Genomic DNA, 18073 nt, shown 5'->3' with positions numbered 1-18073 from the left:
AAAAGAATCTTGGAAGATGCTGGACTCTGAAAAGAAGAAAAATGAGAGGGTGGTAGTTCAAGGCAAAAATAGCAGGCCTGGGGGGATATACAACTGCAAGTGGGAACAAACATTTGAGATGTGAGAGGAGATGCAGAAATGCAGAAAAGATGGGGATAACTGATGGAAGGGTCTCCCTGCAGAGGCAGGAGATGGGATGCAGAGCCCTGGACCAAAGGCAACTGAATGGAAATCTGGAAGAAAATAGATGGACCATCTGGGGAGACAGTCATTAACTCTCCTGGTGACCACTGAATTAGAGAAATTAAGCTGGAAAGGTTTGCAAAACAGTTGAAACATACTATTTTAGAGAAAGGGTAAAAAAACCAAGGTTAGAAAAAAATTTTTAATTCAAAAGTCATTTGTAAATTAGTAGATGAAGCTTTGCAAGTGGATAAACTCCCTGAGGTACTGGGAACAAAGGGAGAAGAGAAGAAAGGCCAGAAGTGTTTTTGGGAAACAGCACAGTTAAATTAAATAAAGCCAAGACCCAGAGAGAGATGAGAAGTAGGAGAGTGTGGAAGTCCTGAGCTCGGATTAAAATGAATATTAAGAAGGAAGTTATTTACAATGTCAGCATCAATAAACAAAAAGTAAGATCCAACCAAGAGTCATGCCTCAGCAAAATTAAAAATTCTATTATTAAGTTTATAGGGATAGGATGATGTAGGTGGAGTCTGTGAGATTATTCCTGATAAATAAATCCCACTGAGTTATATTTTTTGGGGGTAGCGGGGGTAGGGGCAGGTACCAGGTATTGAACTCACCACACCCCCAGCCCTATTTTGTATTTTATTTAGAGACAGGGTCTCACTCAGTTGCTTAGTACCTTCTTTTGCAGAGGATGTCTTTGAACTCACAAGCTTCCTGCCTCAGCCCACTAAATTGCTGGGATTATGAGCATGCAACAGTGCACCCGGCTCTGAGTTAGATTTTTATCAAAAAGCATTAACTGAATACTTACTACATACCGGTGGTAAAAGTCCAAAATTGAATAGTAAAAATCAAAAAAAAAATCTATGTCCTCCAGAGTCTCACTAATAATTTGGGTGTTGCTTTCAAATTCATTTCCTTATTAAATTTTATACGATGTCTTTGTATGGTTTTCCCAGAAACAGTCCTCAGCCAATTCAAGTACAAGTAATCTATTGGGGAAGTTATATTAAAAAAATCCAGAAAAAGTGTGTAGAAGTGAGCAGGAAAGAGAAAGAAGCCCTTAGAGGCTGCATTATTAAACCAGAACTCAATTCCATAGGCAAACCAAGGGAGACAGTGCAGAACACTTCTCACTTTCTAACCAAGAAGTGAAGAAGGTGTTGATATCACCAATTTTCTGTCCATCAGTGGTTGTGGATTACCTCTGGGAACATGAATTCCCCTGAATTTCCAACTTTCTCAGCTTGCATTCAGTTTGTTTTTGAAGCTTGAAAACGTCCCTAAGTAGGCAAGAAAAGTCATAGCTGTTACCAGTAAAGTGCCTTTGGCTATAGAAGCAAGTCCTGGGAAGTGGTACGTGTGTTACAGCATGAAACTTGGAAGACTCTATCAATAAATGGAGTCAAAGATGAATACTGGGAGAGGTGGAACTGGAAGGGGAGAAATAGAGACATGTAATAATTACAATGATGTGGATCAAGAGTCTCTAATTCTTTCCTCGATGACATTTCTATAACAGTAAGTAGTTGAAAATTTTTAAGATGCAGTTTAATACGTGCATTATTTCATTATTAGGTCAATAAAATGTCTACAGAGCCCTTTATATGTATATTTCCTATTTGTAGAATTCAATGTCACAAACACCCTGTGGGAAAATAAAACAAGGCTCTATTCTGATTGAATAAAATGAAATGAGATTTCTCTATTAAATTTCATTTGTTGAATTTAACAGGTCACGATGAGTGTACTATTATGTTGTAAGTAATCTGGGACTTCCTATTTATGTTCTACATAATTAAGTATGCACATTGCATGATCCTAGCAGTTTGCTGAATCCACTCAGACTAGTTAACTACTCACAGTTGACATATTGAAATGCAAGACAGGGCAAATGCCACTTAAATTCCAGACATCAACTTTTCAAATAATCATTTTGATAGTTACTAGGTACTACCATGTGCGAGCACAGGCGAGACTTAGTTTATTACAAGGATCTTTGTCCTTGAGAGGATATGAGAAAACTTCAAATGCACAATATATAAATGTAGAAACTCTATATCTTTAGGCAGATATTAATCAGAACTTGAAGTGGTTTTTAAAAATTCTTTGTCAGTAGTCTTTTGATTTTCTCAATGAATAAAATCCAAGGAATTTTCAAAACATCAAGTTTATGCCACCACAATAGCATTTACAGTAAGTTATTCCTCGACACTGAAGTGGGATATTGAAAAGAAGTTTTACTAACTGGCCAACATTTCTTTCAGGGGTGTAAGGTCATCACTTGAAAAACTAAAAATTACAAGTAATCATAGCACTTTGGAGCCTGTGATGTTTAATTTTATGTGTTGATTCAGAAGGTGTTTTTAAATCAAATTAACATTTAAATTAGTGAACTTTAGAAAAGGAAATTACCCTCTGTAACATGGGTGAGCCTCATCTAGTAAGTTGAAGGCCTGAATAAAACAGGCAGATTGGCCTCTGTAAGCAAGTGGAAGTTGTCCAGCAGACAGCCTTCAGAATTCAATAGTACCATGGCTCTCCTACGCATCCAACTTGCCAGCCCATACTGGGCTCATTAGCCCTCATAATTGCATAGGCCAATTCCTTTTACAAATGTCTTCCTGTATTCACACACATCCTGTTAGTTTTTTGCCTCTGAAGAATCCTAATACAGAGCCTTTGGCAAATAACTAAAATTAAGAATGAAAAGAAAAAAAAAGTTTCCAAACTCCAAGGTCTACAAGCATTCCTTATTTAGTTTGGTGAGTCTTTTGAGCTTTTAACTTGTCAGAATCCAATTGATCCATTTGTAGAGATAACATACTAGTAATATGAATAGTAGTTCATATTTGTTGATGACTAAGATATACTAACTCATTTAGTTCTCACAAAATCCTTAATGCTAAGTATTATTATTCCTGCATTTTAGACAACATTTCTAAGATTGCCCCATGTGTTCTGGAGTCACACAGAGTTGATCTTGAGCTAATTACTTAACTTCCTGACTTAGCAGTTTCCTCCTCTGTAATAAGGGAGATAATATTATCTTCTCTTCTGCTGCAAAGTAACTAAATAAGATATAAAATATGCAAAACATTTTGGCCATAACTGGCCCAAAAAATATATTTACCATGCTACCTCCTGTTATCATCAAAGTTTGAAAGCACAAATTATCTACCAAGATGATAAAAAGTGGGATAAAGACACTCTATTTCTGCATTCAGTGTGTTGTAGGATTCCAAGAATATCCTTTTGTCAAATCAGTTTGTTTGGTGTTTCTACATAGCCCATGTTTCATGAAATGTTCTATATACATCCAAATGCCTGGTCTGCAAAGGCTTCCTGCAGAAGGTGGCATATTGCTAATGCATTTCAAGATGGGGACTTGAAAGATATAAAAAGGATTTGACATCTGGCATGGTGACTCAATTAATTACTATGTTGGATTAATTAGTGTGCTGAATCTCCTGAGCCAACACCATGGGTTTAAGCAGAGTAACATTACATCAGTTGGCAAATAAGCAATTTAAAAGAGTGTTCTAATCCAAATTTGATTCAAGGTTAGGTAAAGAAGGGTTAGTAGGTATATATTATAAGGAAAAAATATCTTTGTGATATACAACACATATTATATACTGTCCAAATTCTAGAGAGGTAGAAAAATTACAGAAGTCTTTCAATTAACTCCTAACTCTTCAAGAAGTCTAAATATCATAACAAATATTTTGCTCAAAGTAAAAAATAAATAAATAAAAATAAAATAAAATAATAAATCCTCTAATAATTGCATGTTTTTCCCAGAGATCTTTATAAATTTAGAATTCATGCAAACAAAGTAAAGATTAAACATGATTTAATCATGTTTAAATCATGGAATAGATGTGATACTGAAAAGGCAGCATAGCATAATCCTAATAATGGAGATTCTCAAATCAAAAGATAGAGTGTTTATCTTCCCATTTATAAACTATAATCCAAAACAGAACCAAATTTACAGGGTTGTTTGGAGAGTTAGGTGAGCTAATTTATTTCCTAGTCTTCACAGAGTGTCTCTAGAAATGAATATGAATATAACATATATTAGACAATGCTGTACAATAATCACCATCACCATGGTAGCAATAATAGTATTAGTAGTATCTAATAATATGAAATCAGAAGTCTATTCTGGAAGAGAACATTGTTTCAAAGGAAAATTGTTTTCAAAATTTATTTTAGCAAAGTAACTAAGTCTTATAGTTGAAAAAATGCCATCTTTTAAGTATATAGCTCAATTAGATATTTAAACCCTAAAACAAAACCAAAAACAACAAAAAAAAGAAAATTTGCTATTAAGAATGTTTTCTCAGGCTGGGGATGTGGCTCAAGCGGTAGCGCGCTCGCCTGGCATGCCTACGGCCTGGGTTCGATCCTCAGCACCATATACAAACAAAGATGTTGTGTCCGCCAAAAACTAAAACATAAATATTAAAAAATTTCTCTCTCTCTCACACACACTCTCTCTCTCTTTAAAAAAAAATGTTTTCTATAAAAAATTATTTTCTACTACTGCTTTTCAATACTGTAAAAAGTACTCATATGCTTTAAAGGATATCAAAAATCTTGAAAATTTCATGCATATAAACTGAATTATTTTAAAAATATTAAATATGGCATAAAATAGTTTATGAACCATAAACTGAAAATTTAGTTTTTCACTGAAGTCATTTTCTAGATAACATCATTTTACATCATTTTGTGATTTCAATACTCACAAGCTACACTAAAACTATTTTTTACAGTATTAAAAAGCAGTAAGAGGTAACAATTTTTTATAGAAAACAATCTTAACAGCAAATTTTCTTTTTTTCTGTTTTTTGTTTTGTTTTGTTTTGTTTTAGGGTTTAAACTAAACCATATCACAATTTAGAATATGGTAAAATATCATAAAACTACCACCTTATTTATGAATAAATAATGATATAAAGAGTGATCAAAAGATATTATTTTAAGATATTATTTTATGTAGTTAGTGGGAAAATATTGATCATTTGTCAAATCAAATATAGGTGGCATTTCAATGGCAGTAGTACATTTTTGAAAAAATATCAGAAAAACAACTAAAGATTGTGTTAGTGTCTGATGTGCAGTGACAAATAAGATATATATCTTATTGCATAAAATACATTTTAAGCAGTGCTAGAAAACAAATAGACACCTCCACATAAAATGGGTGGCCACTTCACTCCACCTTAGATGTTCACAAATCTTACTTTGTCTCTCTCACCATTCATTAGCTTGACAAATCAGTATAATTAACATTGCTCTCTGAAAGGAGTCAATGGAACAGTCTCTTCACAGAACTCAACCACTTGAAGTGTGCAGTATTTGTGTGGCCACATCTCAAACCCTTTCTGAAGAACTGCACTAGACCACCTAGAATAAATTGCTCAGATTATTAGATATTTATCCTGGACTATAATGTCAAATTGTTTGAGATATATATATATATATATATATATATATATATATATATATATATATATATATATATATTAAATCTTCTGTTATTTTATAGATAAGTACATGGATTTAGGAAATAAGAAATGTACCCTTAAACTCTCAAATGTAAAACGTTGGTGGTATGAATATTTCTTATTTGTTCCAATCATTACTTTTAGTTGGATTAATAACCTCTGTCCTATCCACATGGCACTGAATAAACAGAGATCTGAAACTATCAGTTTCTTTCATGTAATAACTTAAAGAAAGAATTTCTTTCATATAATTAACTAAAGGAATGCAATGTTGCTATCCCCGTACTTCCATCAAACACCTTTGGGAGTTTTTATGTCTCCACAGCATAGATTCAGTCATTGAACATCAATGAGGTTCTCCCTACATAAATGACATCTACACAGAAAGACTTTCTTGAGAACAAATATACAGAAAATTTCTGAACCATTCTTTTTCCCAATTTTTTCACTCATGGGAGAGATTTTCAGCTATCAGTATCATTTTATCCTATGTGGTAGGCAGTAACCTCTCAAAGATGCCCACATCGTAATCTTTGGAATTTGGGAATGTTGCATGGCAAAAAGAAATGAAAGAAGCAAATAGAATAAGGGATGTTAAAGAACTACCCTTAAAATAAAGAAATGAGCCTAGGTTACCCAGGGGAACCCAGCATAATCGTACATATTAATTAACGAGGCAGAGGGAGGCAGAAGACTCAGGTTAGAAAGTAAATGTAAGGAAAACTCAACTGGCCATTACTGGCTTTGCAAATGGAAGCAGTCATGAGCATAGGCTCATAGACAGCCTTGAGAAGCTGGAAAAGGAAAGAGAACAGATTCTTCCCTAGAGCATCTGGAAGGGAACACGGCCCTTCAGACATCTTGGTATTAGCCCAGTGAGACCAATTTTGGACTTCTGACCTCCAGAACTGCAAGATAATAAACTTGTGTTGTTTTAAGCCACAATGTTTATGGTGACTTCTTATAACAGCAATAGGAAGCATATATTGAATGAAAAATAAGGCTTAAGTGTGATCAAATAATCCACCTTTCCATTAACTTTTAAAGTACCTAATTAATCAATTATCATTCAGATCTCAGAACTTTTACAAGAGTTAACAAAAATTATAATGCTAATCACGCATCCTTGCTCTTAGAGATACAAACAGTATTTGCAAGAAATGACAAAGTTGTTCATTTCTTATTCTTCATGTAAACCTATAAGGTATGACAATTAATTTGTGTCATCTTAAAAATAAAAGCAATTGTACATATTATTAAATGTGAACAGTCTTAGTCTGGCTAAGTAGATAAAGCAATAAGCTTATAAATTACCTTACTAGCCAACCATTTAATATGAGTAACCTTCTAAATTCTATTCTGTTTCCCTTCTAAATTCTGTGTATATTACTGTCAGAGACAAACCACTTGGAAAATATCCAAGTTTTGTAGTGCATGAAAACAGCAAAAAACAAACTTATTTTTAGTGATTTCACTGGGAAGTAAGCTGAGATAATTTCTGAGCTATGACAAAATATTAAGAGTCAAGCATCTCAGGAACATTCACATACCAAAGAATTATTATTCAAGTCCATTTTCCCAGCAAACGGCCCCCAGGTTGTTCCCACAGGAAGTTGCTGCCGACTCTGTATTTTTCGTTCCCCATCTTTCTGAAACACCTCCAGCTCTCCTGCAACAAGGAAAACAGAAATGTTTAGAACACTTACACCACCTGTGTTTCAACAATAGCTACCTCTTTTTGTGTTTGCTTTATATGCATAATATTCTCAGGACTCATATAAACAGAATCAATTACACTTGTCTGAAAAAACAACTGACCTTGTTAATCCTGAAAGAAAAATAACACTCCTTATAATTGTCCTTATAATTATAATCAAATTTAGTCCAATTTCTTTTTTGCACATTTTCACATATTATTTACTGAAGTTCAGTCTTTAAGAACTTGTAATAATACTTCCTCAAAAAGCACTTGTCCAATGCCAAAAACAGGGTTAAATTTTTTATATTTATTTCAGACTCTTGGAGAATAATATCAGGAGGTATTTGGAAGCACTCGATAATTTTTTGAAATTAGTACTAGTTTCAGTGGATAAAATAGCTACATGCACAATAAGTAGCGACACTTGTCTTCTCAAATAAAAAATGTTTAGACAAAATTGTTACTTTTCTCTGTTTAATATTTTGAGTAGAATTTTATGTTAACAAAAGGGTTTGGACAAAAACACTTAGGGAATTCTCAGTTTAGGACTGTTTTCTTCCTTTCATTTCCTCCCATTAAAGAGAAGCAAGAAATAAAGACAACATAAACAATTGAATAAAGTAGAAATTGATTAAATACTTGTTGAAGTAACATACAGGAAAAAAAAAATTGAGGGCTCCAAAACTTCAAATAAGGCCCATCAGCCTAGACATGGTTTGAGACAAACAAACAAACAAAATCTCAATCAGGAATTCAAGCTTCTCTCTAAATAATTAAGTTGATGAAACTTATACCCTGACAGTATTGCTGTGTCATTTACCATACAAAAAGTTTTATATTTAAAAATCATATATTTGGAATGGAATAAAATGCATTAGACAACTGCATTATCTGAATGATATATAAGTCATGGTAGGTACATATAATGAAATTGTTGCTTTTGACTTCTTTTCAAGCCAAGAGCTAACTTGTAACATGTAGATTCTGTCTCAATGCTTTTAAACGCGACATCATCAACTTGAGTTCAAATACCTCTTCTTTATTTCTCTTGATTTGTTTTATTTTTTTAATAATCAAAATACCAGACATAACTTTACATGTTTATATTATTGCTTATCCTGAAGCCAAAATCAAAGTTCATAAACTATGATCAGTTAATATACTGCACAATGGTTAAACTGTCTCCATTATGAAATATAAATTTTCTGACTAGACAATAAAGAAGCAATGTTCAGAACAATTTCATGTTCACAGTCAAAAATTTACTTTTAAGAAGTATACTCCATTCTTCTCATGATTCCTTCCTCTACCACTTGACAGCTATACTGAAAATGAAAGAACTCACTAAGACAGATACACACTCCTCAATAGTTTTCATTCTGGTATCCATCTCAGTAGCTAAAAATGATCAGCAGTGCAAGCCTGACATGGTGGTGCACACCTAAAATCCCAGTCATTCAGGAGGCAGAGCCAGCAGAATTTCAAGTTCAAGGTTACTCTATGGAATTTAGCAAGACCCTGTAAATCATTCCTGGGTTCAATCCTCAGAAATTATTGAACCCATGGGAGAAAAAAAAGAGAACAGCAGTGACGAAGTTAAATCCTGAAAAAGTTAACAGGTCCAGGCTTCTAAAAGATAGTTTTATAAACTGAATACTTTAATGGTAAATAGTATATTAATGCTCAAGTATCAAACATCAAAGCTTATTCAGAGTCTAGAGAATATGGAATTATAGTAATTTACTTTTGCTGTGTGGTCTAACAAATCCCTTTCTGAGACTTTTCCTCTGAAAGTGTTTTTCATAATTGTACAATCTTTTTGATGAATAGATTGGAATCTGCAGCCTTGTATAGAAACTTCCTTAAAGACAGAGTACACTTAACAAGCTACTGTGTACAAAAAAAAAAAAAAGTCTGTGGGAAGATGTTTCTAAACGTATGCATGTTCATATGTGATAATGTCATTTAAACCTTTTATGATGAGTTTTCTAGTTGAAAAGAAACTGCCTAATTTCTATCAAATAGGAGTTCTAATTATTTTTTCAAGTATGTTTACATTTTGAACAATTTCTTTATGATTTACAAATTAAAAATGAAATATATTTCAATCCTTCAGTTAAATTCTACTTAAGTGTATTCTTCTGCATAAAGATAATGTCTAAATAATTTGCTTGTTTTTACATATAAGAAAAGCCCCAGCCATGTCACATTTAATTGCTACCAGAGGAATTGTGAGAATATCTGAAAACCCTTTGAAAAAGTAACTCTTCCTTTCTGACTTCTACTGCCATATTTCATTTGTAAAGGGTTCAGACTCAATCAGTGACTGCTTATCTAGACCTGTGGATTTACAAGCAGGTCTGCCTTTTAATGGATTAACAACTACAAACTTAGGGCAGATCATAAAGTGATATCCAAATAATTCCAAAGTTTTTGAGATGTCTCTAGCCATGTGTTAAAATTTTAAGGATACCAAAAATACTTTTATGAGCTCTTAAAGATGACCCCAACACAAAGTCCAGTAATTGCCCAAGCCATCAGTTCATCCTCTCAACTTTATTAGACAAGTAGGCAAAGCTCATTCTCCTTTCTTGCTTACCAAGAAGCTACACTTGAGGTTTGGGGAAATCTTTTCTTTTGTAAAATAGTTTTTGAAAATTCATTTATTCACAATGTTATAGAAAAACCAAAAGCGTAGTTCAAATAATTAACATATATGGAGTGCCAAGGCTGAATAGGTTAATGACAGCAGCAGAAGTAAGCTATTGTATAAAATGAAGTTATATCTAAATTACATGTTGCTTAAGAGTATGATATTTTAGATTTTTTCTCAAAGATTAATCAGTGTCATGAAATAGAGGATACATTACTGCACTAAAAGTAAAAGGTGTTTCGTACTAACTCTACTAACCAGTTGAATGGCCTTAAATAAGTTTAACAAGTTACATCTGTTATAAGTTTTGGTTAGCCATTGTTAGAAGAGGGCGTCCTTACTCACTTGCTTCTTAGTAAGGTATGTTCCAACTCTGACACTCCATGTTAACCTGGTTTTCTTTTCCAAGATGTGATATAAGAGACGGAGAGAGTACTGGGCTAGTAAGTCCCAAGTCCTAGGATCAGCTTTTCATAAAATGTATTCTTGACTTGAAATGATCAGATGGAAAAGCTCCAATTCACACCTGATTTGTCTGTTCATTCCTTTTTGCCTCCTTTATCTCATTTATTCATTCTACAAATATGTATTTGGTATCTCCGAAGAACTAGACAGTGAGTTAGGCCCAGGCACAAAGCAACAAACAAAAAAAGCCTGGATCTAGAACACAGTGCTAGAAAGGGAATTCATATGGCTTGGCTTGTCGAGTTGAAGTTATAGAGCTTAGTAATGATTTGAAATTTAGGGGTTAGGCCAGTGCCCATGTACCCACTGAGCAGTCAAGGGACTAACTGACAATGTGAAAGAAAAGGAATCACTCAAGGATTCTGAAAATTGATGAATGTAAGAAAAGGACTAGAGATGAGATGGAGTTTGTAGGCACCTGAAACAAAAGGAATTTTCTAGAATGAAAGGCCAAACCCCAGCCTAGAATTGCTTCCAAATTGAATAGGAAAAAAGTAACTGCAATAGCCATGTGATCCCAAGCAAGTTACTTCACTTCCTGTATACCGAATAGGAATTATGAAATCATTCTCCAATGGTTACTGTGAAGATTAACTCAGATAACACATGCAAAGTAATAATAAACATTTACTAATTCACCAAAAATAAACTGGAGCTAAGCAAACACACACATGCTTTCATCATCATATCCAATTGTTCACCATTGTGCATGTTCACACTCTTTCCTTGTCACCTCTATCCAAATCACTCTCCATACCTTGACTTACTAGCATCTCCCAGCTTCAACCTTCTTATCAGCATTTTCCCCAGGTTTTTATCAACTCACACTTAAATGACCCACTAGTTTCAATTCACTCCATCCCCAATTCAGATTCCAAATCCCCACCAGGATAAACATTAAAACTTCACTCTCAGCTTATCACCAATTTGTACAAGTTCCTGCCCTAGCTCCCTTTGGACATTTCAACTTGAGCATCTGTCCTTAAATTTTTATCACCATGAGGTTGCTCCACAGTGTCTGTCTGCCTGACTTTTGGATCCTACTCCTCCCAAGAATGGGTTCTTCCCCCATGCCTTCTTCCTTATCTCCAGCTCAGCTCCCACAATTTTCTGAGAATTGTTCCTGCCACCCAGCAAACAGACCATCCTTTGGCCTGCCTTAAGAGACCCTATTAATGTTGGAAGATCAAGCCCAAAGCTGTTCTTTTTCACAAAGCAGCTGTGAACTCAAGAACACACTGAATTCTTCCCTCAGAGTCCCATTGCATTTACACCCAATACCAGACTGTTTCATATTTAATTATGCCCTAGTGGTGCCCCTGGATAACTTATTCTATCTTGACAGGATTACAAATACCTTGATCTATGGATATGTGTTTTACTTCTGTTTATCTGCTTAAGTAATATAGCTTGTGCCGTATGATATTTGCAAAATACAAGTTGGTTATAATTAATTAGATGAAAAAAATTTGGTAATATCATTTACTTCAATTTTAACAGTTAAAGTTGATTTTAAAATCCAAAGAAGGTTGTCTTAATTTGTCTTCTCTTTGTATTACGCCAATCATTCATTTTATTTGCTCAGCCTTCTGCTACACTTATATATATTAGGCCAAATGTGAAATAATGGAGCAAGAAGAAAAAGAAAAGCTTCTCTTCTCTGTCCAGTTCACAATTCTACTGTTATCCTTCAGAAAGAAGCCCTATTTTTTTTTTTATTTTTAACATACTGGGTAAGTTCACAGAAAATATTTGAGACACATAGGACGGACTAATCAATTTTGGTAAAAGATAATATTGTTAGTGCTGAGGGCTGCTTCCCTTATCTTCTTGATAATGCATACTTTTAAAAGTCTGTGATTACTCAAAGACTTATGATAGCTTCACTTAAAAAAAAAAAAAAACTGCCCTATGTCAAATCACTACCAAACATCCCTCAGCTTTAAAAATATCAATCCAGTTTTGGCCTTAATAAAGAAATTCACTACTTAAAAAAATATTTGAAGTCACTAGGTATGCCCTCAAATCTTTTTCGAAGAAAGAGTTATCAAGACATTGTTTTGTCTCTTTTTAATAGAGCCTTTCGATGACTCTTTAGAAATCGAAGGAGATGAAAAGAGTAGCACACCAAAGAGGAACAGCCAAGATGTGAGCCTTTTAAACAGAGTTATCAGCAATCATGCTTCAACTGAATTAGCATTAAGTTGAAGATATAAACATATATGGTATTTACAGAACATCTCTTCTTAACTCTAGGCACAGATTTCATAGAAGAACATGGTTTCAAGTAAATGAGATGACAGAAGATCATATTTCATTTGCTGAAAATAAATTCTGGATTGGTTTAAACTTGGTTTTAAATATATAACCAAATTTCAAAGCAGACCACATGAATTGGCTCATAATATTTATCAGGCCTTACTATAGCAGAAGGCTATAGCGTCAGAACCCATATTTATATTTTCTTCATAGTTGGAAAACATTATGCATCATGGTATCAAACATGGACAGCCCTGAAGTCATGCTGAGTTCAAAAAGCACTCAAAGATTCTAAAAGTCTCAAAACATTTTCAAAGTCAGCCAAGGTGGTGAAAGTATGGCAGAGCTCTTGCTATTTTATGGTTTAACCATTTGACAGCTGCCTGCCAGATACATGAGAGGGTTAGATCATTTCACTGCTGATTATCTGCACAGCCAAACTACAGTCTTGTCACTCTGAAGTTCCTGAGGCATTACTAACAGCATGTTTCATCTGCATTTTAAGACAAATGGAACCATTTATTTTATGCTATATTGATCCATCTCTAAGCATGGTTTGGCTCAGTAAATGATAGTTCTTCATTGGTAGCTACAAATTGCCTTTTAGGGATACCTTTTCTAATTTCCCTTCTCAGTTTTTGAGTCATACAGTCACAACACACACTAAACTAGTTTTGAACATAAACTTGAAATACGACATTCCCTATTCAAGTACTCCAGTCAAACCCTGATAAATCAGGCTGGCCAAGCAGTGATCTTATCCCTTCTGACTCTTTAATAAATCGAACCTTGTAAGTTCCTACTGTTGGAAGTTGTCACTAAATGAAATTGTGACCTTATCCGGCGCATGAACTTATCCTGCTGACAACTACATTTATTGTGTGGATAAGAAAGGGGGAAAAAAAGAAAAAAAGAATAAAGAAAAAAATGAGATATTTGATAATTCTGATCTTAGCCATATGTAACTCTAACAGATGGGATCTTTTTGATGTTCCATTAATGATTTGCCAAAGATGACTCTCTACTTAGAGAAAAATGCTCACCCTAGGTAAGTGCTGGGGGCACTGCAGATGGTATTAAAAGAGCATGAGGAGGAACTGGGTGACAGCAGTGAATCAGAAGCTATTAGTCTAACACAAAGAGCCCTGAATTAGCTTGTAATTGCACTGGAAAAGATAACATAATGGTGGTGGCAAAATAGAAACATTCCCTTTTCACACAATGCATTCAGTACCTAAAAACTCTACACGAAGACACTGGAATTGTCTAAAACCTAGAGCAACCTAAATCAATGCATTTCTCAAGAATGTAAAATGCTCCCTTGGGCTCTAGTTTTTATGAAGTCATAGAAATCAATGTGTACAGCATTGTTTGGGAAGCATATTTACATGTGTATGCAACCAAATATTGATAGTGTTTACAAACTTAGGAATATTTTATCTTATTATTCCAACTAGCCTTAAGGATCAATTCTGAGGCTAGATATTCTTTCTATCTATCATAAAGCACATCGAAATCTTCCAATTATCATCATAAAGTTAGAAAAATGGTAGAGATGAAATGCATATGTAAGTAGCAATATTATTGGTAATGAAGTAGAAAATTCTGGGTGCTTTTTCAAAACACCATGATCTGAAATAACTGGAAAAATCTCATCTGCATATTCACATACAAAATAAATTTTATTCTAGGGAGACCATATTAAAGGTTGGGAAAAAGGAATTCCAATATTTGCCCTTAGTTCTATGGTCTATGTAAATGAACAAAGAAGGAGGGGAAAAAAAGATATCACAGGTACAGAAGATATTTAGCTGGAATGTAACTAGCTCTGACAAATGTTTGGAAAAGTCATTGGAAAGAGGAGCTGCGGCTATTGGAGACTTTTCAGCTGCTGAAGGAGAAGGGGGAGTCCATACTACTTGCTCAAAAAACTGGCACAGTGTGCTTCTCTGCTGCCAGAAACCCCCTCTGACCTTCCAGACAACACTCCTTGTCACAACAGGCTGACCTAATACCATTTCCTGATCCAAATCTTGAGAAACAGAGCGAGGTTATGTTTTGGGAGCTCTACAATGCGCGGTGAATCATCATGGAAGAAAGTGGGCTTGGCTGGTCGACAGAGGAAACAGCAGTGGGATAGCAGTGGCCAGCAGTCAGTGTACCAGCAGGAGGGACACAGAGAGGTCAGGACATGCAGAGTGATGGTCAGAGAGGGCCTGGTTTCCCTGGGAGGAGAAACTTCGAAGAAGAAATTTGGGATTAAAATCAACCATAGATCCTGTCTGGTAAATTAGGAAGGAATAATTTTTAAGGAACATTTGGGATAAGAACATTAATGAAAATCATGGTTGTTTATGGTTGTAAATTTTAGTTAATTTTTTAAAAAATTTTAGTTAATTTTTGTTTCATACTTAGCCAACATGTACTCAATTGTGTGCTTTCTTCGTGGGCTATAATGATTAAGAAAATAGTTCCTTTACAAAAGAACTTACCACAAGTAATGGCTGATTTTTAATGACCACACATATACTCTTCTGTAACTTAGTAGATACTGTCTTAACTCTATGCCTATAATAAACTAGGATATAGTCATATTTTTCAACCTGGTGAGAAGATTTAGATGGAGATGAAAGGACATGTACTGACAGGCTTGGACAGATAAACATTCTTAGGTATCGATTGCAATAGAATCAGTTTTGCCTAGAAGAAAGGTCTCTGTGTGAGGCTCCAGTTGGGAGTGGTGAATTGACTTTTTGGTGCACAATATGAGAAAACCAAATGATGGCAGAATGATATAACAGATGAACAATTAACCTGGGAAAAATATTAGGGCATAACTTGGAAAGCTCTTTATCTAATCCAAAGAATAATTCACTGTTCAAAACTCTCAGCCCATAATAGAAATGTGTAGGGGACCCATCTAAAAGTAGTAATCCATTATAGATTTTAAAATTTTTATTTAGTGAACAATACAAAAAGTACCACTTAATTATATTTTTTTAAAAAAAAAAGAGTTGAAAAATAAAGTGGAAATAGAGCCCTAAAGATCCTTGACATATCACTAATGAACATTAATCCCAGGACTCTATTATCTCTAACACTAGTGCCATTTCACCACATATAATATTGAAATGTTCCAAGAAATCCCTAAGTTTAAGACAATAAATCCTAAGCAGTACTAAATACTAAAACAGTAACTATATCACTTTTATATTCTTTTACTGTGTGCCACTTTCCATGATAGCAATATATAATTATTTAGTTTGAAATCATCTTAGTTCCTAAAGGATCTAATTTCTAGACCATAATACTGACCCAAAGTTGCTTATTTCTCAAATTTGAACTTTATATTGTTGAATATGTTTTTGGTTTCACAAAATACTTCCGAGAGTCAAATTTCTAAAGATCAAGCAAACCATTGTCATTTCCTCATAATTCAGGAGACATTTATTGATGCTTATATATTTCTACAATTGTATATATTTTAAGTTACATATAAATGACACAAAAAACCCCACTGACAGCAGACTCCTCAACACGCTTTTTAGGTGCAGTGTGTATTAAAGGAGTTGGCTGTATAATGTATTTCTCAAAATACCCATCCATGTTACATTTAAACCCAATCATCCTTTCAAGTTTCTCTGCCATCTTCTGACTAACACTTTCCTAATTGACACAGCTTCTGTGTCAGGAGTCCATAGTTGATTTTTCCCTTTCAAGTCTCACAGAATGGGATTTTGTTTTAAGTCTCATATTTTTCTTCCGTTTCTTCCTTATAATACTATCTGCCTATATGCAACTTTCTAGGTACCTCCACAGTGCTTTGTGTCTAATAGGGATATACAAAGGATATACAGAAGGTATAATTTTACCATTGAATTTATTGGGATGGGGCTCAAAGCTAAAGGGACTTGAATTTACAAAATCGGTAGTGATATAAGATTCCAACCCTCATTTTCTGACCCTCTTATACTTTATCAGACTGTCTCTTCTAAAAAAAAATTAACAACTTAACTAGGTGGAAGTATTGACCTCAAGCCCCAGTATCATATCAGCAGCCATTAGAGTGGATTCATTTATAAGATTAGCTGCCAGTCAATTTGGAAAGCAGAATGTGCATGCCTGAAGGACAGGGCCACAGGGCAAGTTCTGAAGGAGGCAAGGTGGTTGGAAAGATTAAAAAACAAAACACTTGGAAAGCATTGCAGGAAGGAGGGTGGTAAACTTATTATGGGATTATCAGAGTTCAAACTAAACTTTTACATTTCTCTTCCAAAAGTTTCAGAAAGAAGAAATCTAAGATACATGTGCTTAAGACAATGAACTTTCCCCTCCCAACACTGACAATTTTCAGAGAAAATATTCAGTTATTAAATAAATAAGTGGGAACTTGTCTGATTAAATATATCACTCATTGCTAGCATAAGAAATGATATGTTTTAAGTTTTCCTTTCCAAGAATACACAGTATAAAAGACACTTGAACACACCCAAATGATTCCCCATTTGCATTGATACACTTTATACAGAGATAATTCTAGGATGAGAAAATGTACAGTTATTGCAAATGAGCTAATGTGGTGCCCTCACTTTCTAGTGCTGAACACACCCACTGAGTTAAGTGTGACTATTTCAAATATATATATATGGTCTTCTTCTCTTCTCCTCTGTTTTCCTTGGCTTTTCCCTTCCCCAAATGAAAATGAAATAGGACTATGTCAGAATTGAAGGAAGGAAGGAAGAAAGGAAGGAATAAACTAAGGAAGAAAGGGCAGACAGCTAGCTGATATTATAACTCATGAGTATACTTTTGATAAATTCAGCATTTTCTGTTCAGATCTAAGATTTCATCCTTTCCTCCACATAGAAGGGGTTGCATCTGAAACCATCATTTCTGAGAAGTGGTCCCAGACAGCAAACCTGGACATATACTCATTCAGGACATGGACCAGTACCCCAACAGGAATTAAATTTCTGCACAAAGAATTATTTCCAGAATTATTTTAGACACAAAACCACATTCAACAGAACTTCATCTAAATACACATTTGCTCATTTAAAAGTATTTGTTAAGTACTTTTAATGCTGAATGCAATGTGGGATCCTAGAGATACAAACAAGAATCTAAAGCACATTTTATGTGACTTATTCTAATGGTGGTGAGATAATTATGACCCAATATAAGACCATAGCATAGCTTTTGGGAAGGAGTAGAAAATAAAATTTGACCATCAAGAGAAAAGTTCTCCTGGGGGAATCAAGGATGGCATCTCAGAGGGAAGGCTGT

General features: G+C 34.3%; 1 protein-coding gene across 2 annotated transcripts in view; it reads right to left on the bottom strand.

The window, feature by feature from the left end:
• ZFPM2 (zinc finger protein, FOG family member 2) overlaps positions 1-18073 on the bottom strand; it is a 434128-nt gene that overhangs the window by 208998 nt on the left and 207057 nt on the right. For both annotated transcript variants that reach the window (XM_081266191.1, XM_081266192.1), the window contains one exon: positions 7262-7380. In XM_081266191.1, the coding sequence (XP_081122317.1) occupies positions 7262-7380 (119 nt within the window). The remainder of the gene's footprint in view (positions 1-7261; positions 7381-18073) is intronic.

This window comes from Spermophilus citellus (genome assembly GCF_964194105.1).
Source record: "Spermophilus citellus genome assembly, chromosome: 14".
NCBI lineage: Eukaryota > Metazoa > Chordata > Mammalia > Rodentia > Sciuridae > Spermophilus > Spermophilus citellus.
Note: the sequence above shows the minus strand (reverse complement) of the source record. Positions and strands in the feature narration are given on the sequence as shown.